Source organism: Myxocyprinus asiaticus, chromosome 50 (assembly GCF_019703515.2).
Source record: "Myxocyprinus asiaticus isolate MX2 ecotype Aquarium Trade chromosome 50, UBuf_Myxa_2, whole genome shotgun sequence".
NCBI classification, from domain to species: domain Eukaryota; kingdom Metazoa; phylum Chordata; class Actinopteri; order Cypriniformes; family Catostomidae; genus Myxocyprinus; species Myxocyprinus asiaticus.
The window spans coordinates 9,465,423-9,488,302 of NC_059393.1; the positions used below are offsets into that span (position 1 = coordinate 9,465,423).

Consider the following 22,880-nt stretch of genomic DNA (forward strand, 5'->3'; position numbering starts at 1 on the left):
GCATAACAGCGCCTCCTTTGGCTTGGGAAGATAATGTTCCAGTACATCCTGACTGTTATTTATAACCCCTATAGCCAGTAAACCTTCAAAGCGTCCACTGTGGAGGGACAAGGGGTTGCATGGAGTTGACATGGTTGGCATGGAGCTGCATGGAGTTGACACAAACATGGTCAATTTCGAATGGAAATCACTGCCAGTTGGAAATGTGGGTAAAATTTAAAATAACATTTTTGAATCTCTGAAAATGCCAAAATGCTAGGAAAAAGAACAAGCAAACCACTGATAAATTTAACAAGTTTTATATTTATATTAAAATAGCATCATAATATTAACAATAATTCTCATTATAACAAATAACAATTAATTACTCTTGGAAGCAGATGAGTAGCGCATCTACCATTTATAAATAAGTTACGAAAAAGCCACAAAAGCATCATTTACAAACAGTTATTTTATAGCTTTACAATTTTCCAGAAGCAGTTCAATGACAGACAGATTGAGTTTGGGAATAGCAGGCATTGGTAAAATGACGAAGTACTCCATACCGCTCCCTACAGGATTGAGTATTTCACTGTAAACATGACAGCAAAACACAATGTTCTTATTTTTATTCTTATATTGAATTATGTCCTATTTGACTTTGCATTATCATGTTACATTAACTGCATCTAGCAACATAACAGTTTAGCGCTTTCCATATTTGATAACCTCCAGTGTACGATATTCCAGTGTTTTCGCACAATTTAAATATTGTTCCTAAAACTTACAAAAATTACTGTGGCGGTACCATGGTACAGTGATGGTATCAGATGGATTATCAAATACATGTTCATGGTACTCCAAGCTTCAACTCCAATCTATTTAAAAGGTATTACAAAAGTACCATGTCCAAAAATCCATGATAATACCATGGTACTGATTTGTAAGTGCATATACTCCACACTTTTCCAAGCTCCATATCTAGCCAGCTGATATCTTGATCTCTAATAAACTTGGAGTATTTAAGTATCTTGCAAATGTACAGATTATACCATTTGAGATGAATTAGCAATAGTTATGATTTGTATTTCATACTCTCTGGAAGTCCTGAGCTTCATCTCTCCAGTTGCTTTGCTCTTTGAGAGTCCAAATTCCAAGTCCTTGCAATTTCTAGGAACGTATTCCAGTTTTAACTTCTAGTTTGCAACTTCCAGTTGCTATTCCAGTAGTTTCTCCAATAGGTAACAGAGTTCTTTTCCAACCCGACCCATATTGGGTCTACATCATTTATTGTCAGTTTGGAGGCTACTTTGACGAATCAGGACCAGTTTAGTTCCCAAAATAGCCAGTCATTGATTGGACCCCGGTTCTTGGCAAAACAGTAGTTCAAGTAATTATTGCACAGAATTTGGCAGTTTGCTGAATGATGTATATTTGGCAGACCATAATTGTGATATGTCTTACCATTTGGAAGGCTTTGTTTATGTCCTAATGGGAATAAGTCAGTTCTCACAGGATATCCTGAGTACGGCCAGCTCCCATAGTGCAAAGACCGCAGAACTGGTGGCCTTCAAGGACGGCAATGGCTGATGGGAAACGTAGTTTATAGGAGCTTATTTGGCAAAGATCAAAGATATTTCCAGTTATTATAAAAAGATATTTCCAGTGTGTCTCTGCTATATCCTGCGTGTCTCTGCCTTGACTCGCAGCTTTGTGGTTCCTCCTAGAACTTTGGCAGCAGTTCAGAATCTTGGTCTTGTTCATGACATTACCCTATTAGAGAACAGGGAAGCATTCTGATTAGATCTTTGATCAGATTTCCTTGTGAAATTGATTTTTTTTTTTTTTTTTTTTTGTGTAAAAGCTGCAGTGTGTATTTTTAATGCCATTAATGGCACCAAATGGAATTGCATTTGTTTAAGAAGCCCAACCTAGCAATATTGGCTCAACTAATGGCATGAGTTTGAAGCAGAACAACCTGTTTGACCAAACAATAGAGGATGGAGGGAATGTAAACTTGAATGAAACTTATTTCAAAACAGTCATTATTTTTGCAATTCCGTTTGGTGTCTCTGGTGGTGAAAATATTACATATTGTAGCTTTAATTCAATGCGTATTACTTTGTTTCTTTAATCATGTTATGATATTGGCATTACATTATCATAGCTCTCATAGAGGCCTTGCTGATCCTCTTCCGATGTTTCCGTCGCCGCTTCCGTGGGGGCTGGAGGGGGGGCGGAATCTTTGGGGCGGAGGGCGTGGTCTGAGGTGCATTTGTCACTACGGGATAATGAAGAAAACAGAAGACAATAGGAATGTGGTTAGGAGGGTATCTGAATCAGTGTGGAAATGATTAATTTCAAGGCAGCCATCAAAATACTCAGCATTACATTACTTTGTTGACCCGTGACTTTATACGCTACCTCTGACTTTAAAGAGCTGGAAAGAATAACAGGATGCATAAGTTACTAATTACAATACAATAGGTACTCCTCAAACACATCAGACCATCTAGCCACAGGCCTCCTTTTCTCAGCCTCCAAAGGCCCAGGGACCGCCCACAGTCCATTTACTGCAAGCTCTACACTGATTGGCTGATTTTTAAAGCAAGCTCTACTCTGATTCAGATGTTGGTCAGGCTAAGTGGGTAGTTCTTGGCCAGAATAAGCTGCAGTGTGGACCAGACCTTATGCCAGAGTCAAAGGTCTGGTTATGCAAGACTAAAGGCCTCCTACCTGTTTTTTGTGTGCTGGTTTCTTGATGGCTGAATGCTTGCGTAGTATGATGATGACGATGATGTTTGTGGTGTTGGTGATGAAGATGATGTTGTGTTTCTTCTTGTTGCCGTTCCATTTCCTGCCCTTGCTGGCCTTGATGATGATTACTTACTTCTGATTGGTGGTGGTGATGTTTTCTGACTTCTGATTGGTCAGCGTGATGACTAAGTACTTCTGATAAGCCACTGGATTGGCCGATCACCTCTACGTGGCTGTAAGTGTGACTAAGACCGTCTAATTGGACGCTGTGTGGCATACTGTGCTCTGACTGGACAGAATCATGAGAGGGATTGTATTTTGTTTGCTGTGGTGTAGTTTGGGGATGTTTTGGACGTTGATTCTCCTGTTGCTGTTGGTCATAATGCTGTTCCGCTGTAGGTGTTTTTTTTGTTGTGTCGTCACCGCTGCCGAGAAGCGTATGATTTTCTGATTTTACGTGATGTTGTTCGACTTCTGTTTCTGTTGAGTCACTCATCATTTGTGGAGCTCCCAATGTGGTTTGTCGAGTTGGAACATCTCCTCTACTTACATAAGCTGCCACTGCGGGTGTGTGTGTCAGCGTATGTGGGTATGTTTGTCGGTAGCCCTGTGTGTGCACAAGTGTGTATTTGGACTGCCATTGTAGTTCCTGAGTTTCTCTGTCCTCAAGGTGGAACCTCTGATTGTGTTTGAGTTCATCGTGGCGATGGAGCTCCTCTTTTGATTGGGTCTTTGGTGGTGATACTTTAGGGTGGAGCCGTGGCGGGGGAAGGGGTGTGGTCTGGAGCCGTGGGGAGTGTACAGAAACTTGTGATTGACAGCTACAAGTCACATGGTCCTCCACAGGAATGATAACCTTCTCGTAGACTGGTTGTCGGTTGATGAACTGGATTTTCGTCATCTGAAATGAACAAAGACCAATATAATGCTTAATATTAAATATCTGAACACAAGAGCTTTGTTGCAAAACCTAGTGAGCTGCCTGTGTTTCTACCTACATAGCTACCTTATAAGGCAGCATCCTAACACTCATAGAACCTCAAAAAAACTGATTTGGAATGTTCTTGATAGGTAGTATCTCCATATACCACACAAACAGTGTTCCCTCCATGCAGCACACAAGAGACGTGGCTTTTATTTAACTTATTTGACTGGCATGTTGCCAAGCTAACAATGACACAATATTTGAATAAGCACAAAAATACATAGCACACACACATATTGGGTGAAATGGTCCATCTTTTCAGTGTACTGTATATATAGTCAACATTTTGCTTGACTCCATCCATCATCTTGAGAGTTTAATGTTAGCATCTTGCTAAGCTAACAATTCTAGGCTAGAAATACTCTAAGCACTAACATAGATAGCACACACACACACATTTTGTAAAGTAATCAAAAATAGATTGAACAATATTTAGCAATACTTTTCAGCATATTTATGGTCAGTATTTCACTTGACTCCCTCTATCATCACAAGAGTTTGATGTTAGCAACTTGCTAAGCTAGCAATACAAAGCTAGAAATTGATAAGCACAAAAATACACAGCTCACAAATATTTTTTAAGTAGTCAATTTTTAAATAGATTAAAATATTTTTAAGCAATACTTTTAAGCATATTTATAGCCAGCATATCACTTGAGTCCATCCACCATCTTGAGAGTTTGATGTTAGCATCTTGCTAAACTAACAATACTAAGCTAGAAATACTCTAATAAGCACAAAAATAAATAGCACACACAAATATTTTGCAGTAAATTTTAACTATTTTTGGTAATACTATTCGCCATAGTTATCTTCAATATTTCACTTGACTCCATCAAAAAATCGAATCCTACCTTTTGAAATGCATCTGTATTGCCTTAAAATACTATCTAGGTAGGCAGCCCACTTGGTTTTGGAACAGAGCTAAGAATTTATTACAAATGTAATTGTTGTTCATATGCATATTAGTACCTGTAAATGCCGTGTTTCTATGGTGACTGGCACGCACTGTAGCAAGCGTGTGTTGCAACAACCAGAACATCGCTGGACTTCCACACACGGAGGCCATAACAGGAAATTAGCGTTCCGTCTGTCCAACATCGCACGGGTCACTTCCATAACTTCTGTCCTCACTTTACACATCGCCTGCTGGGCTACCTGAACAACTGAGAGAAAAGAGAGAAGTGTGTAATTTTTTATGTTAAATAGACTAAAAATGAAAATTCTGTCATCATTTATTCACCCTCGTGTTATGAAAACCTGCTTAACAAACAGTCATAATTTTTGCCATTTCGTTTAGTGGTGCTTGTGGCGCCTAAAACACTTTGCAGACACACACAACAAATTTTCTTCAGCACCTAATAAAACACATAAACAGCACTGTCAAACACACATTTCCCAGATGTGTATTTATTATGTGTCCACATGGTAGATGCCAAACGGAATTCTCTGGATGAAAATGAGACAAACCAGACTAACAAGACTACAGACTCATACTATAATTCAGTCCTGTCAAAGTGTGTGTGTGTACTATTTGCAGACCTGAGATACACTAAACTGAAAGTGAGCACTCAGGGAAAGAAAAACAGTGTAATGGTTTGAATACTTGTGTGAAAGAAGTGTGGGTGGTACAGCTGAGCTTTGAAATGTGTGTATGTGTATGAGTGAGGGTGACTTAAGGACATGTGGCGAGACTGGATTCTGCCACAGAGACAGAATCGCTCAAAGGGACAATCACGCACACTCAAACAAACACACAACAAAGCCACAACACCATTGTGGAATGAAAATGCCACAGTGTCTCAGAATAATCACCATAGACTAGAAATAAATCAGATTCTTTTAAAGGACAAAGATAAAAAGACAGAAGTGTGGAAAAGAGACACAGAGACACAAAGAGAGGAAGGTAGGGAATGGACGCAGACTTACTAAGGCTTCGGGGAAGACGTTTGTGTGTTCCATTTGTGTGAATTTCATTCTCCGGCTTTTCATCATCTTCCTCTGAAAAAGAAAGACAAGATAACTGTGTTAAGAAAAGACGAAACACCAGGCATTTCAACAGCTTGGTCCTGTCAGGATCTAAATCTAATTTCACAGTTTTGGATGCTGTTCTCCTAAATACGTTTCAAATACGCTTCCAAATGACTTTCTTTTAGAGATTTTGAACAATGAGCGCGCTTCCATGCACATTTTTAAAACGATTATACTTAATAAACCGACTATGTGTCAGGTCATATAAATGCCTTAAACAGTGTTATTTTATTGGTCATAAACGATTTGAGCAGAAAACGATCGGAACACGTAAATTATTGCACATTACATCGATTTTGCATTGCATGTAAACACCATTACTGGTTCGCAAGTGTTGTGCTCATTTACATTTTGCCATCAAAAGCAGAGAATAACCAAATGATTTCAAATGTCATGTTAATGCAGTTAAATGTCTTGCATCATTGGATTTTTTTGAATAAGTTGATTATTGTTAGTTATCAACGAGCACATTCTTAAACCGATTATGCTTAAGCCGACAATGTGTGTGGTCATGCAGACGCAGTACACAGCTTTCCTTTATTGGTATAAGGTCATAAACGGCGAAAGAATAAACCAATCGACCCCGGTAAATTTTTCCAATTACCCCAATTTCACGTTGTAAACATGTAAACACCTTAACCGCTGTTCTTAACTGTTAATCCAATGTTGTGGGCATGTGTTATGCACATGCCTTTTCATTGTTTGTTGTTAAAAACAGACGATAACACAATTATTTTAAATCTCATGTAAACGAGGATTTCTTGCTTTGTTATATTTTTCAAAGGAATGTTCCGGGTTCAATACAGTTAAGCTCAATCGACAGCATTTGTGGCATAATGTTGATTACCACAAAAATTTATTTCAACTTGTCCATAAAGGCATTTGCACGATTTTTGGCGTACTTCTACGAGTTTTTGTAAACAACAAAATGACATCACTGTGACGTCATTGTGAGCAACAAGTGGCACAAACAAGTGGCACCGTGAGCAACTTGGCCCAAAAAAAAAAACAGGGACACGAAAAGAGAAGCACCTTTTGCTGTTTCAATGGTTTGTTGCCATTAAAAACTTAGCTAAACGATTTACTTTTTTATTTATTTGTAGCAAGTTGTTGCTCACGATGGCATCAGTGTTGTAGAAGTACGGCAAAAATCGTGCAAACACCCAAATGCATTTTTAAGATATGAACAATCAAACATAGTGGACCCGTTTTTTGGGGGGCCCCCCTGTAGGTGTGTTTAAATTGCATATTTCTGCTTTGTCTGCATTTGCACGTCTATCTTTTTGTCTGTCATATAGTAAAAATGTACTGCATCTGGGATTGCTATTTGAATCCTCTTGATTCCACTGTCCTGACACCTTTCGGCAAATCTGATCAGGGCCTGTCAATCTACTGTAGAGACATTCTTGTACTGCAAAATCATGTTTGTGTCAGTGTATGGGTATAATAATCAAAATCAAATCAAATCGCTTTTATTGTCACACAACCATATACACAAGTGTAATAGTGTGTGAAATTCTTGGGTGCAGTTCTGAGCAACATAGCAGTCGTGACAGTGATGAGACATATACCAATTTACAATGAACATCAGATTTACAACACAATTTAAAGTCTAATATACACATAATTACACACAACACAATATACAAATAATAACATACAACGTACAGTATACAATACACACAATATAGAATACACATTATACAATAAAAAAAGTATATATAGAATGTACAGTAGGTTGTATTGCACTGTATTGACATTCAGGCTGTCGGTTGATTGTAAGCTGCCAGTGTGTTGTTAAGAGAGAATATAATTTATGACAGTCCGGTGTGAGATATAAGAGTAAGAGTAATAAAGTGCAGTGCTGAGGTATTTTGACCGTGGGAGATCAAGAGTTCAAAAGTCTGATTGCTTGGGGGAAGAAGCTGTCATGGAGTCGGCTGGTGCGGGTCCTGATGCTGCGATACCGCCTGCCTGATGGTAGCAGTGAGAACAGCCCAAGGCTCAGGGTGGCTGGAGTCTCTGATGATCCTCTGAGCTTTTTTCACACACCGCCTGGTATATTTGTCCTGGAGGGAGGGAAGCTCACCTCCGATGATGTGTCTGGCAGTTCACACCACCCTTTGCAGTGCTTTGCGGTTGTGGGCAGTGCTATTGCCGCACCAGGTGGAGACACAGCCAGACAGGATGCTCTGCAGTGCAGGTGTAGAACCGTGTGAGGATGTGGCGGTTCATTCCAAACTTCCTCAGCCATCTCAGGAAGAAGAGGCGCTGATGAGCCTTCTTCACAACGGCTTCAGTGTGGATGGACCATGTTAGTTCCTCAGTGATGTGAACACCCAGGAACTTGAAGCTGCTGACTCTCTCCACTGGTGCTCCATTGATGTTGATGGGACTGTGTTCTTTATCTCTTCTCCTGAAGTCCACCACAAGCGCCTTTGTCTCACCGACGTTGAGGGAGAGATTGTGCTCCTGACACCAGTGTGTGACACATATCAGCGTAAAGCTCGATGTCGTCATCAGAGGCAGATCAGAACATCTCCCAGTCCACGTGATCAAAACAGTCTTGTAGCTTAGAGTCTGATAGGTCTGACCAACACTGGATCGTTCTGAGGGTGGGTGCTTCCTGTTTCAGTTTCTATCTGTAAGTGGGCAGAAGCAGAATGGAAGAGTGGTCCGATTTGCCAAATGGTGGGCGGGGGAGGGATTTGTAGCCGTCCCGGAAGGGAGAGTAGTAATGGTCCAAAACCCGGTCCCCTCGTGTGTTAAAACTAATATGTTGGTGGTATTTTGGTTATTAAAGTCCCCGGTCACAATGAACGCAGCCTCAGGGTGCGCGGTTTCCTGCTTGCTTATAATCCCATACAGTTCCTTGAGTGCCCGGTCTGTGTCGGCTTGTGGCAGGATGTACATTGCAGTGATAATAACTGCTGTGAATTCCCTCAGTAGCCAGAATGGTCGACACAGAAGCATGAGAAATTCCAGCTCACGAGAGCAGAAAGACTTGATTGAATGTACGTTCCTCTGATCACACCAGGATTTGTTGATCATCTAACATACACCACCACCTCTGCTTTTACCTGAGAGGTCTTTCGCTCTGTCCGCTCGGCGCACGGAGAACCCTGCGGGTTCAATGGCTGAATCTGGAATCTCAGCAGACATCCAAGTTTCTGTTAGGCAGATAATGCAGCAGTCCCTCATCTCTCGTTGGAAAGAGATCCACGCTTTCAGCTTGCAGAGCTTGTTATCCAGAGACTGAACATTTGCCTGTAGAATACTGGGTAGCGGGGGTCGATTTGCACGACGTCTTACTCTGATGAGAACGCCGGCTCTATTTCCCCTTTTCCGCCTGCGTTTCCGTGGCCGGGCAGCCCAGACAAAGGAATCAACTGATGTGTTTGTAAACAGCGGGTCGGCATTGAGGAATTTGAAGTCCGGTTTACGGTGTGTAATTGCTGAACCAATGTCCAAAAGTGTTTGTCTGTCGTAGACAATAAGGCAGACAACATCCAAGACAAAAAACATAAGAACTGTAAACAAAACAAACAAAAAACTACAATGTTGTTTCGGAGCTCGCAACGCAGCAGCCATACTCGGCGCCATCTTGAGTCCACATGCTAATCTTCCAAATAAGGCTCAGAGCACTGTTACATATGGCTAAAATGCTCACTATTGTAGAGGAGGCCACACACACAGAATTCCGGTACAGGGAACAATAGCCTTGCCTTGTGTTTGTGTCCTTCTGTAAACTGAGAGCTGGACTGGGCTCAAGGTCACTGCTATTGTGCCTGTGTGTGGCTATACATGGCCCTTTCATGTAAATATTACCATTATCCACATACATGCATTCACATATGCACACACACACACACACACATGGCATTCCACCTGCCTCACCTTCCCATTCCCACACATCCCAGAAAACACACACATTCCACAGAGAACGAGACATTTATTCTCCATTGTTGACCAACGCGGGAGGAGAGCATGTAAACGCTTTCAGCAGAGACGCTGAAATAAACATGGAGACGTTGCGCAACAGAGAAAGCTGTACGTCTAGCGCAGGAATAGCCAACCTATGCCACCTGTGCCGCTATTGGCACACGGAGGGGTAATCACTGGTACGCGAGCAATAGGGAGAGAGAGGAGTATGGATTTTATTTGCATAAAGTCCCTCGCACCTGCATGCCAGTCTACCTCTTGATGTAATGTTTTATGTAAGTAGTTATGTGCTGAATAAAAAACTAAACACTACTAAACAGTGACGAGACTAATCAAAAGACGCGCTAATCAGAAAACAAGTGCAACTTGTGCAAACCATTTGCGCACCACGAGCTGGTGATACTGTGTGTGCCGCAGGTACTGTAAATGCTTCCGCTTTGCGTTGGTCGTGCAGCCTATATTTTCTTGTTTTAGAATTAGCTTTTTGCTTTCAGAACAACACTTAATGTAAATAAAAACATACACTATCAATGTTTGAGATTTTCAAGCGTGTATACACGCTTCTTAAACCACAATGACTGGAACTCTCAAACTATATTAACCAGTTATGGTAAACAAGCAAACACATAAGTGGGGGTTCAAAAGTCTGAGTCTGGTTCAAAACTTTAATCAAACATAGAAATACAGTTTCAGTATTCTGAAAAATGTATGACATAAAATGAATAAGAAATATTTAAGATCCCACACAATTTCTAAATCACTAATAAAATCAACCACAATATGTGATATTAACAGTCTTAAATTTTGTACCAAATGTCAGGTTTTCTTGCTTCCATTGAAGCACACAAGATTGTCTGTGGAACAATCATACATCATGCTGGTATGCACAAACTTTTCAAGCAAACTGTTATGCTGATTTTATCATTTGGAATGAAAAATAATCTGAATTATATTAGAAAAATGCAAAAAAGAAAAAAAAACGTACATACAAATATATTCATGCAGATTTTGGGTAGGGGTTGGCACAGTTTTTAACAGGAAAGGATAATTAAAATTTGAGGGGGGGGTTGTACGTCATGCCGGGGGCTCCCTGGCCTGAAGGAAAAGAGGGAGGAGTGTGGCAAGGAGGAGGGCAGGGCCGGGCCGTGATGACACACGCCCGGCCCCTAATCAGGCTAATCAAGCCAACGAGAGGGATAAAGGCCGCTGGAGGCAGCAGTTTGGGAGAGAGAGAGCTACGGGCAGCTGCCCTGTATGTGTTTATGATTGTGTCGTAAGTAAAATTAAATATTACTTTGATGCTTCGTCTGGTTCTCGCCTCCTCCTTTCTCTTTTACCCTGTTGCAATATATATTTTATTGTATTGAAGTTATTGTATTTTAATATAACTTTTAAGGATTTTCTTTTTTATAATTTTAAGTCATTTGGGGCCCCCTATGAAATTTGCTGAGGTCCCCTGGTTGAGAACCACTGTTGTATTGTACTCGTTTCGACATTTTCAACTACATATGACATGACAAGCCAACTTGTATGATGTTTTGAAAGTATGATTGACATATATGGTGTACAGAAAGTAGATTACATAAATTGACAGCAAAACACTTTTAATTTTCACAAATTCTAAATGCACTTGTTAAGGATTGGTCATATTTCCTATATGCATTGTAAAATCCAGCTTCTAAGTTTAAAAAGTAAGTGGGAATAAATAAATAGTGTATATTAATAATAAATGGTTGTGTCAAGATAGCAAATGGGAGTTGTGTAGGTAGACTAAATGGTTGTGTGGATTTTGTGTTGTACACTGTATTGGGTATTTTGTGTGTTTTAGCATGGGATCAGCTTTACCTACGGATTCTACGTCCAGAAGTCTCTTCAGATCGTCTACCGATGAGATTGGGCTGTTCATTACTAAATCCACCAGAGATTGAGGGAGAGGATTCCCCTGTAGGAATTAAAGAGAAAGAATTGGTCAAAAACACTTATACAGTTCATATTAAAGGTGCCACATAAACAGACAAATAATCCCATTTCCCATACACAAACATTCCTTTCTGGGAAAGGAATGAGCTGTTGTAATTTTCAATAGCATATTTGCATGTCTAGCCAACCCATTGAGCACAATAACAGACACCTGTACATACATACTGCACAGGTTTGTACCGTGTTTACAAAGCTGTAGTGAACACATTATGAGCTTATATGGAAGATCACAGGATGAGTGAGAGAGAGAAAGAGCATGTGTGGAACAATTTGCGTTTCCATACTTTGTGTTTATTTTGTTCTCTGTCCTTTATTAAGCTGCATTACTCATAATCAGATCAGTGTGTGTGTGTGTGTGTGTGTGTGTGTGCGTGCGAGAGAGAGATGTGGTCAGTGTCATGTGGCAAACACACTGTGGGAAAACAAATATAAATACAACATACTGTCATAAGTGACAAACCAAGCGAAAAGCACAAACAAATTCATACACACAAATAGGGTTCCTCATAAACCTGTTGTAATTTCAAGTGAACTGACAAAAGACAGAGGTGACATGTGATGCGTATTTAACCCAGAAGTTGAACGCAACACAAACAAGGTAGTGGTATCATGGCGAATGCTAGGAACGTAAAATTTTTTGGGGTGATGAAGAGATGGCATTTATGTTGTTGCAGCTGAAGTAGCTGAACATTTTTAAATACTGTACATGGACGGATAAAAAAACAAGGAACGGTGAATTTTTTGTCGCCGAAAAGCATGAAGAAGCAGGTTTAACGCAAAAGGTCAACTTGAAAACACCTATGACACTTCCTCCTTCAAATATCCGATTACTCATTGTGTCATGTCTACTTGGACAGACAGATGAAGATTGTAGCTCGACTATGCAAAAAGCCGCTGTAGCGCGATTATAATTGCTCATGTAAATGTACTGATAGACTCGTGATGAACTGATATATCGGTCAGGTAGATTAAATGGACATTATTTAACTATTAGGCCATTTGCTCCATGCATCAGTTGCAAAATATACCAACAGCTTTGTGAATGGATAATAAACCATGTCTGTTTAATTTTTTTTTTAATGAATTTCAAGTAAATATTGTTTAAAATAGGTGCTCATTTGATTTTATTTGCATATAATTTGCTTTCATTAAAGGTACTGTATGCGATTTTAGCGTTCTGAAGCTTTCACATGACTGAGCTTTTGAATAAGCCATGCCCCCTCATTCCAAAACCCCGCCCTCCAAATATAATTTTGAGACAAAAAACCGAGCAAACGAGCAGCATTGTTTGTTCCTGCGGCTGTCAATTCAACAGTGGCACAAAGGTGCCCTCAACTGACAAACATTATGAATCATAGCCTCAATGATCCGCTTCAAATACACCACTATGAGAATAAGCAAAATGATTGACAGGTGAAAGGCGTCAATGTCCACAGTTCGTGGACACATTTTTGTTTGCTGTTTACAAAGTCTACAGCTGTCACAGAGACCGGTGAGATATCTCAGGACACTTATTTCATTAATATCTTTAAGGGAGTAGGAACATTTTTTGCATAATTTTCCATGAAAAAAATCGCACACATTACCTTTAAATCCAATTACATGCGCTAATAATATTAGCCAACGTCCACCACGCTCTCTCGATATTGGCATCGGTCCTTGAAAAACCCATATCGGTCACCACTAATATAGACATATATGGTAATGTTCACTTTGCATAGCTTGCACTCATTGTTAAAAAAAAAAAACGTCATGAGCACATTAACATTTTACCACCCAGGTTAAGGCTCGGAACACACTTTACACAAGTACTTTAATGCAAACAGTCCTTGCGCCACAAGCTAGATTTCACATGTCATTGTGTTTCAAAATATATCCGAAAATTGATTGTAGAAGTGCACAGTTTACACTGAAGTCTGCTATAGCGCCATTTTGCAGCAATGTTGAGAATGAAACAGGCAATAGCATAAATTCCTTGTTTGATCAGTTTTCTCCTTCAGGTCAACTACTGTCATGGTTTGAAGAGAATTATACTTAGCAAGTTAGTTAAACTGTTGACATGTTTATAGCTAGCTACCTAAATAATGATGCATTCAGTTTAATGGCACAGACATTTGAAGAAAACTCTGTCACCCCCTTGAGTGCTGAGGTTTGTTAATGCTATAGTAATGCAAGAACAACGGTGCACTCAGTAAATTTTTGTTTGTGTTTTCTTGGACTTACAGTGACACCTAGAGGTGTGGATGCAGCATCATTCAAATCAATAGTTTTCAGTCATAGATGCTATTGTAGAAATTCACAAATCACAATCAGCCACGATTAATTTAATCCAAGAGTGAAAGTGTCCAATAACAGGATGGTTACTGAGATTAAGCGAGTAGTATTCAGCTGGTCATGTGATTCTAAAATGGCAGCCCCCATGAGGGGACCCTCTCCATGTAGAATAAAACAGCTTTTATGAGGTTACTGATATGACTGGAGTCCTCATCTCATATGAGTGGTCATAATTGTATACATATGTTTCAAAATTACAATTAATTTCTTTAGAAGTAAAACTTTTTAATGGGGAAAATTTTCAAAAATATAGCCAAAAGACATAAATAATATGCGTGTTAACATGATTTTAGTGTGATAAAATCACTTACTAACCTTTTCTGTCTTTCCAATGTAACCTTTACCAATTTTACTACTTTGTTGCCATGACACCATAATGCCATGAACACTAAAACAACCGTATTGATTATTAGAACTACTATAGTAGTTCTAATAATACATGAGTTTTAACAGAAAAAATTATATAAGTTATTTTATAAAATTATAAGCTTCACATTTCTGCCTTTAAACCCTCCAAAAATTGGCTCCATTGACTTTCATTGTAAGTGCCTCATTGGAACCTTGATTTTTGCTTTTTATTAAAGAAAATAGGGATGTAGAATCATTTTCTGTGGTAATAAATATTATGGCACAAATGCTGTCCCTAATATTCCTTTATTCTTCTAAATGTGTGTGTGACAGTTGTGATGGACCCACAGGTCTGTAGAAGTAGATATCAGTGTGAAACACATGTGCACTATATGTCATAAATGGCACACCCACTGCCAAGTGCATGTGTATGAAGCTCTATAACATCATCAAGTCAAACTTGCACACACACACCCTCTAACATACCTGCACACACATATCTCTGTTCCAAAGCCTAGTGAGCTGCCTATAGTGGCAGCATCATAGGAGCACACCCAATGTGAAAAATGTTCCAAAATGAGGACATCTTAATAATGCAGCCTCCTAAGATCATACATTGCATGTATGATCCCAGACTGTATTGCAACAAGCACAGTAAAGATTAACAAAATAAATGTTGATTATACTTATACAAATATACTTATATTTCATTCAAAACTGAAACGTACAGATAAAAATATTTAAGTGCAAATTAAAAAGGGGTTATTTTGCTCAATACTTGACATGTGCATCTTTATGCTTGTTACAGTGGCGTAGCCAAGGGTGGGCCAGGCCCAACCAAATTAGACCCAGGCCCGCCCAGAATATTAGGGATTATTCTTTGACTTCAAATTATATATATACAGTTGTGCTCAAAAGTTTGCATACCCTTGGGAATTGGTCATATATATACCATTTTTAAAGAAAATATGAGTGAGCAGGCAAAACACATTTATTTTATTTCTTATGGGATTCATATTCAACTGTAGGTTATAACAGAATGGCACAATTATAAAACAAAACATGGCAACAAAGAATAAAAATGAAATGACCCCTGTTCAAAAGTCTGCATACCATTAGTTTTTAATACTATGTATTGCCCCCTTTAGCATCAATGACAGCGTGCAGTCTTTCGTAATAATTGTCTATGAGGCCCCAAATTCTTGCAGGTGGTATAGCTGCCCATTCGTCTTGGCAAAATGCCTCCAGGTCATGCAAAACTTTGGTTGTCTTGCATGAACCGCACGTTTGAGATCTCCCCAGAGTGGCTCGATGATATTAAGGTCAGGAGACTGTGATGGCCACTCCAGAACCTTCACCTTTTTCTGCTGTAACCACTGGAGGGTCATCTTGGCCTTGTGCTTAGGGTCATTGTCGTGCTGGAAGGTCCAAGAGCGTCCCATGCACAGCTTTCATGCAGAAGAATGCAAATTGTCTGCCAGTATCTTCTGATAACATGCTGCATTCATCTTGCCATCAATTTTCACAAGATTCCCCGTGCCTTTAGAGCTCACACTCCCCCAAAACATCAGTGAGCCACCACCATGCTTCACAGTGGGGATGGTATTCTTTTCACTATAGGCCCTTTTTGACCCCTCTCCAAACGTAGAACTTATGGTTGTGACCATAAAGCTCTATTTTGGTCTCGTCACTTCAAAGGCGTGTCAAGGTGTTGTCGGGCATATTGTAGCCAGGCTTTTTTGTGGCATTGGCACAGTAAAGGCTTCTTTCTGGCAACTCGACCATGCAGCTCATTTTTGTTCAAGTATCGTCGTATTGTGCTCCTTGAAACAACCACACCGTCTTTTTCCAGAGCAGCCTGTATTTTTCCTGAGGTTACCTGTGGGTTTTTCTTTGTATCCCGAACAATTCTTCTGGCAGTTGTGGCTGAAATCTTTCTTGGTCTACCTGACATTGGCTTGGTATCAAGAGATCCCCGAATTTTCCACTTCTTAATAAGTGACTGAATAGTACTGACTGGCATTTTCAAGGCTTTGGATATCTTTTTATATCCTTTTCCATCTTTGTAAAATTCCATTACCTTGTTACGCAGGTCTTTTTACAGTTCTTTTCTGCTCCCCAAGGCTCAGTATCTAGCCTGCTCAGTACATCCAAGTGAGAGCTAACAAACTCACTGACTATATATACAGACACTAATTGCAATTTTAAAAGCCACAGGTGTGGGAAATTAACCTTTAATTGCCATTTAAACCTGTGTGTGTCACCTTGTGTGTCTGTAACAAGGCCAAACATTCAAGGGTATGTAAACTTTTGATCAGGGCCATTTTGGTGATTTCTGTTATCATTATGATTTAAAAAGGAGCCAAACAACTATGTGATAATAAATGGCTTCATATGATCACTATCCTTAAATAAAAGAGTTTTTTTGCATGATCAGTCATATTTTCAAAATCAATGCCAAAATTTCACAATTTCTGCCAGGGTATGCAAAGTTTTGAGCACAACTGTATGTCATGAATGTCAAATATTCATTCAAATTTAATGATGGCAAATAAGATGTACACATGACTACTTCTGTTAAATTGGCCAATTGGCACAGTTATCATCCAATGCGATAATCTCAGAGTGGCCAAATATTGTCAGATTAATCGGGCTGGATGAAATAGCGACCATTTCTAATATTGCAGATAATAATACTGACCCTATAAGAACTCGGATACTATTTTAATACACTAGCTAAAGGTGTCCTGTGGTGTTAAATGGCAAGCATCCCTGTGGTTTAGGCAGTGACGCTCTTGGGTTGAGTGATGTGTTTTGGCACTGGTGCATTTGGGAAGCCATCCAGTGCACATTAATCCAGGCAACACTAACTGTCTCTCTTTGTTTGAGTTTAATTGAGTTTAAATAAACAAATACAGATTAAGCATCAAATCCAGTAGAGTTTCTCTTTTATCAGGGGGCCTGAGGGGTTGGACCCTTCACTTTGGGGCCAATATGCAGTCAGGCATGCATCTGAAGGACTCAATTACTCTATCACACCGCATTTGTTACAGTTTGCTTAAATCTCATCCTCTAAATCAAGACAGTTCAAGTACTTGGTGAATGCAGCTATTGTCAAATAAGACAAATATATGAAGGAGAGAAACCGTGCCGTACAAAAGGCGTTTATGACGTCAATCAGGTGAAGCTTACCTGCACGCGACCAGACCGCAGACACGCCGCGAGCGCCGCGAGCACCAGCAGCAGAAGCCGCGAGCGCATCATGCGCACACATCCAATTGTGTCTGTCTGTGTCAAACTCACACACACACACACACACTCTCTCCGCTGCAGGAAAGTTTATTCCAGAGGGGCTGAGTCACTTTAAACACGCTTCCAGCTGATCCTGATTGATATTTAGCTACGTATCCGAAATATCCAGTGTGGAAAAAAAAACATTACAGTCACCGATCTGTTAAGAACCGCATTTTAATAATAAACATGATGAAAAGAGACCTCAAATCCCACTCTTCAGTTTAAAATATCAGCTTTAAATATCCAAAAACAAAGTATGTCCAGTGAATTATCGTGTTAATTTTGAAAAACAACCAAAGCGTAATCATTCAATGCTCCCAAGTATGCAACTTTCTTCTAGTAAGCAGCTGTATTGCACTCGTGCAGCTGTGCATGCGCTCGCATGTGTTTCTCAGGTGGTTTTATGCCCCACCGCAGCACTCAACCAGCCTGAAACAACAAAGCACGCCCCCCCCCGTAATCTGATTGGCTCTCCGCCTCTTCAAGGCTGGACTAAAGTTTCCATATAAGGCAAACAATTAGGAATGATTCTGCATGGATGAGGGCTGCATATACATGACCAGAGATTCTCAAACTGCTTAAAAAAATGCATAAATAAATGCATAAATCTGATTTCTGAAAGTGTGCAAGGACTGTTTGAATCCGCCACTTCTCTGTTGTTAAGGAAAATTTGGTAAAAACAAAACAAAACAAAAAAAAAAACAAATTGGCCAAAAACTTGGCCCATCCATTTTTATTGAGGCCCATCCAAAAGTAATTTTTTGGCTACGCCCTTGGCTTGTTTGAGTATTGCGTCATTAGCTTAGCAACATGCTAACATCCAACTCTTCTGAAATCAACTGTGAATAGAATGCAGTGATGAATTTACTTCAGTAAAAGTAAAGATATTTTTACTTAAGTACAAGCAGTTCAAGTAAAAATATTGAAGTAACTGACAATACATGTTTCAAAAGTACAGTACGAGTAAATGACAATGCGTGACAAACCAAGTGTTGTCCAGGGTTCCCTTTTTGATTCAGATTAGTGAATCGATTCGTGAATCAATTTGACCAATTCAAAAGAATCAAACTGATCAAAAGACAACTCAAATTATTATTTTGCTTGTGAATCGGGCATCACTATCACCGAGCCGCATGTAGTTTACATGTTATCTTTTGCTGTGTTCAGTCGCAAAAGTAATGAAAGGGTCTGGAGATATGTATCCGAGTAATGTTTCAGAGTAAATGTATTCATTTACTTTTCACAATGTAGTTCACTAGGCAGCTCACTAGTTTTTGAACACACAGCTATAGATATATAGCTATAGATTCCACAGGTTGTATAAATTAGTGGATAGATAGATGTATATTATAAAATGGTTGAAAAATGAGGGATTTGATTTCAAACTTACTGACAAAGTTGATCAGTGTTTAAATAATCATGCTGGCATAGAAAGAGAGATTAAATATTATATGAAAGGATGAAGGATAGATTGCATCACTTAAGCACAAGCACAATAAAATTGATTAGCATTTTATTTTATTTTTCAAACTAAGTCATTAACTCAATCTACATTTGTTTCTCTAATCTAAGAAGTTAGGGTTGGCATTCATTCTTGAATTCCTGAGTCATGCCAGCAAAAGCAATTATTTTATTTTATTTTTTTATGGTTAAGCTCTCAGTGCCGTGACATGCGTAATGCCCCTGAGAGATCCAAAGCCAAATCATCTTATGTGATTCTATCCACACGTCGTTACCATCTTGCCTAGATTATTCTTCACTCTAATATAACTTAAACACAATACTTATGATGCACCAATGCAGAGACTACAGTCCCATCAGCCATGACCTTTTAAACTCCCAGAAACAGTCCTAAACCAGAACACTGGTTTAAAGGGTACACCTAGAGTTGGCATTTTATATACTTATTTATTTATTGTAGTTTTGTTGGTGATGCAATGGTGATATTCAAAAGAGGGATTACAGAAAACATCACAAGGGGATTTAGGTCTTAGTCAAGAGTGCATATATGTGTGCATGAGTGCGTGTGAGTCGCTGGCAATTGATATTCTTGTCATAAAGACCTTACCGCAAAGGTCAGGACGCATACGTGGGAATATCTGTAACCCATATCAAAATGCATGAATGATTAAAATGGTTTCTTTCTATTAGTGGATGACCAATATTGGTTTTGCCAGGCAATAACAGATTTTGAGAATAGGGTGGCTGATGGCAGATATACTACTCATATTTATGGGTAGTTGATATTTGCTGAGCATAATTTTTTTTAAATTATTATTATTTAAAAGTAGGGCTGGGTATTAATACAGATTTCCAGATTTGATTTGGATTCACAAGCTCCCAATATGATTCTATTCAGATTTTATTAGATTCTGATTCATTGAGTATATTTTAGTTATAATGTCCACTTTGCTAACATATGAATTAAATTATCTTTCGGCTAATGTTGTTAATTATACAGGGGACCTTCTAACATGATACATTACAAACATATTAATTTAACAAATTTTATTTTATCATTAGTTTTCATTAATTTGGTCACATTTTAGTTTTTTAAAAATGTATAAATCCATATGTTACATGAATAAATATGTCTTGAAATTGCATATATTACATTGCATATAAACACTCAAAGTATTTTAGGCCATTTTTAAGATGTACGCATTTCAATTTCATAACAAAATGCCATCAAATTGAACTGTGTAATGTTTAATAAAGTTGACTAATTAAAACTTAAAATATTATTTTTTTATTATTTTATTAAAGATTACTCAATTCAATTTAATGGAATTTTGTTATGAAATTGAAATGCGTACATCTTTAAATTTTGTTATATGTTTATTAGTACATGCTTAATTTGTACTTTTTACATTGTCTTTTTTGAACATGTGCTAAACTGGTTCTGTCTCTTTAAAGGTGATTTTTGGTTTACATCTTGTCATTGCAGCCTCTAGGCATGATCATGATTTCAATTTCGATTACACTTCTTAGTGCTTGACACATGTGCAGAGCTCTAAATGGCGCTACAGGAAGTGTAATCGAGCTTGAAATCATTATCGCCAAGGAGACTGCTGATGTCAAGATTTATAGTGAAAAAAGGAGTTATACTTTGGTCTGTTCTCACCCAAAACCGATTAGATCGCTTCAGAAGACATGGATTAAACCAGAAAAGTTGTATGGATTACTTTTATGCTGCCTTTATGTGCTTTTGGAGCTTCAAGGTTTTGGCCACCATTCATTTGCATTGTATTGACCTACAGAGCTTAAATATTCTTCTAAAAATCTTCATTTGTGTTCTGCAGAAGAAAGAAAGTCATACACATCTAGGATGGCGTGAGAGTGAGAAAATGAGAGAATTTTCATTTTTGGGTGAACTATCCCTTTAAGTATAGCGTCAGTTCAGCGCGTTTAGAGGCATGGCGATTTACTCACATTGTAGAGGGTTAGTGTATTGAGCAAAACATCAATCTAGAGATTTAAGAATCGATATCAAGATTGTTCAAATGAAAATCACGATTCATTAGAAAATCTAGATTTTTATCTAGCCCTACTTATAAGGTTAAAATTTGTATGAAAGTGTTATTTTAAGTGCAATGACCGGTCTAAATTTTACCATTTTCAGACCGTTTTGTATCACCTTTTTCCTGCACTAGTTAATTATAAATGCTCCTGTGATGTTAGAAATTAATTTACAAATATTCCATGTAGTCTCTCAATTAATATGAGATCAAACTTCATGCATAATTTATAAAATAATAATTATTAAAATGCTTTTTTTTTTTTTTTTTTTTTTTTTTTTAAACGTTTTAGATGAAGTAGCTATAGCATGTCACACTGCAGTATTTCATGTCAAATCTTCATTTAACTTTAATGATGGCAAATCCGATGTACACATGACTACTTCTGTTAAATTGGCCAATTGGCACAGTTATCATCCAATGCGATAATCTCAGAGTGGCCAAATATTGTCAGATTAATCGGGCTGGATGAAATAGCGACCATTTCTAATATTGCAGATAATAATACTGACCCTATAAGAACTCGGATACTATTTTAATACACTAGCTAAAGGTGTCCTGTGGTGTTAAATGGCAAGCATCCCTGTGGTTTAGGCAGTGACGCTCTTGGGTTGAGTGATGTGTTTTGGCACTGGTGCATTTGGGAAGCCATCCAGTGCACATTAATCCAGGCAACACTAACTGTCTCTCTTTGTTTGAGTTTAATTGAGTTTAAATAAACAAATACAGATTAAGCATCAAATCCAGTAGAGTTTCTCTTTTATCAGGGGGCCTGAGCGGTTGGACCCTTCACTTTGGGGCCAATATGCAGTCAGGCATGCATCTGAAGGACTCAATTACTCTATCACACCGCATTTGTTACAGTTTGCTTAAATCTCATCCTCTAAATCGAGACAGTTCAAGTACTTGGTGAATGCAGCTATTGTCAAATGAAACAAATAAATGAAGGAGAGAAACCGCGCCTTACAAAAGGCGTTTATGACGTCAATCAGGTGAAGCTTACCTGCGCGCGACCAGACCGCAGACACGCCGCGAGCGCCGCGAGCACCAGCAGCAGAAGCCGCGAGCGCATCGTGCGCACACATCCAATTGTGTCTCTCTGTGTCAAACTCACACACACACACACTCTCTCCGCTGCAGGATAGTTTATTCCAGAGGGGCTGAGTCACTTTAAACACGCAGCCAGCTGATCCTGATTGATATTTAGCTACGTATCCGAAATATCCAGTGTGGAAAAAAAAACGTTACAGTCACCGATCTGTTAAGAACCGCATTTTAATAATAAACATGATGAAAAGAGACCTCAAATCCCACTCTTCAGTTTAAAATATCAGCTTTAAATATCCAAAAACAAAGTATGTCCAGTGAATTATCGTGTTAATTTTGAAAAACAACCAAGGCGTAATCATTCAAGGCTCCTAAGTATGCAACTTTCTTCTAGTAAGCAGCTGTATTGCGCTCGTGCAGCTGTTCGTGCGACCGCATGTGTTTCTCAGGTGGTTTTATGCCCCACCGCAGCACTCAACCAGCCTGAAACAACAAACCACGCCCCCCATAATCTGATTGGCTCTCCGCCTCTTCAAGGCTGGACTAAAGTTTCCATATAAGGCAAACGATTAGGAATGATTCTGCATGGATGAGGGCTGCAAATACATGACCAGAGATTCTCAAACTGTTACTTGTATTTAGACAAAGAAAGCATCAGTTTTTCC

General features: G+C 38.9%; 1 protein-coding gene across 2 annotated transcripts; it reads right to left on the reverse strand.

Moving 5' to 3' along the window:
- Positions 1-295: 295 nt before the first annotated feature.
- On the reverse strand, positions 296-22,654 carry LOC127438947 (LIM domain-containing protein A-like). Of its 2 annotated transcripts, none has more exons than XM_051694886.1 (7): positions 22,172-22,654; positions 11,540-11,636; positions 5,651-5,722; positions 4,694-4,887; positions 2,716-3,637; positions 2,137-2,260; positions 296-1,752 (listed from the first exon to the last, which is right to left on the reverse strand). In XM_051694886.1, exons 1-7 carry the CDS (start codon positions 22,238-22,240, stop codon positions 1,740-1,742), a joined length of 1,491 nt encoding a protein of 496 aa, XP_051550846.1. In that variant the 5' UTR covers positions 22,241-22,654; the 3' UTR covers positions 296-1,739. The 2 variants fall into 2 exon arrangements, with proteins under 2 accessions (XP_051550846.1, XP_051550845.1); XM_051694885.1 differs by lacking the exon at positions 22,172-22,654 and adding an exon at positions 17,549-17,636.
- Positions 22,655-22,880: the final 226 nt, after the last annotated feature.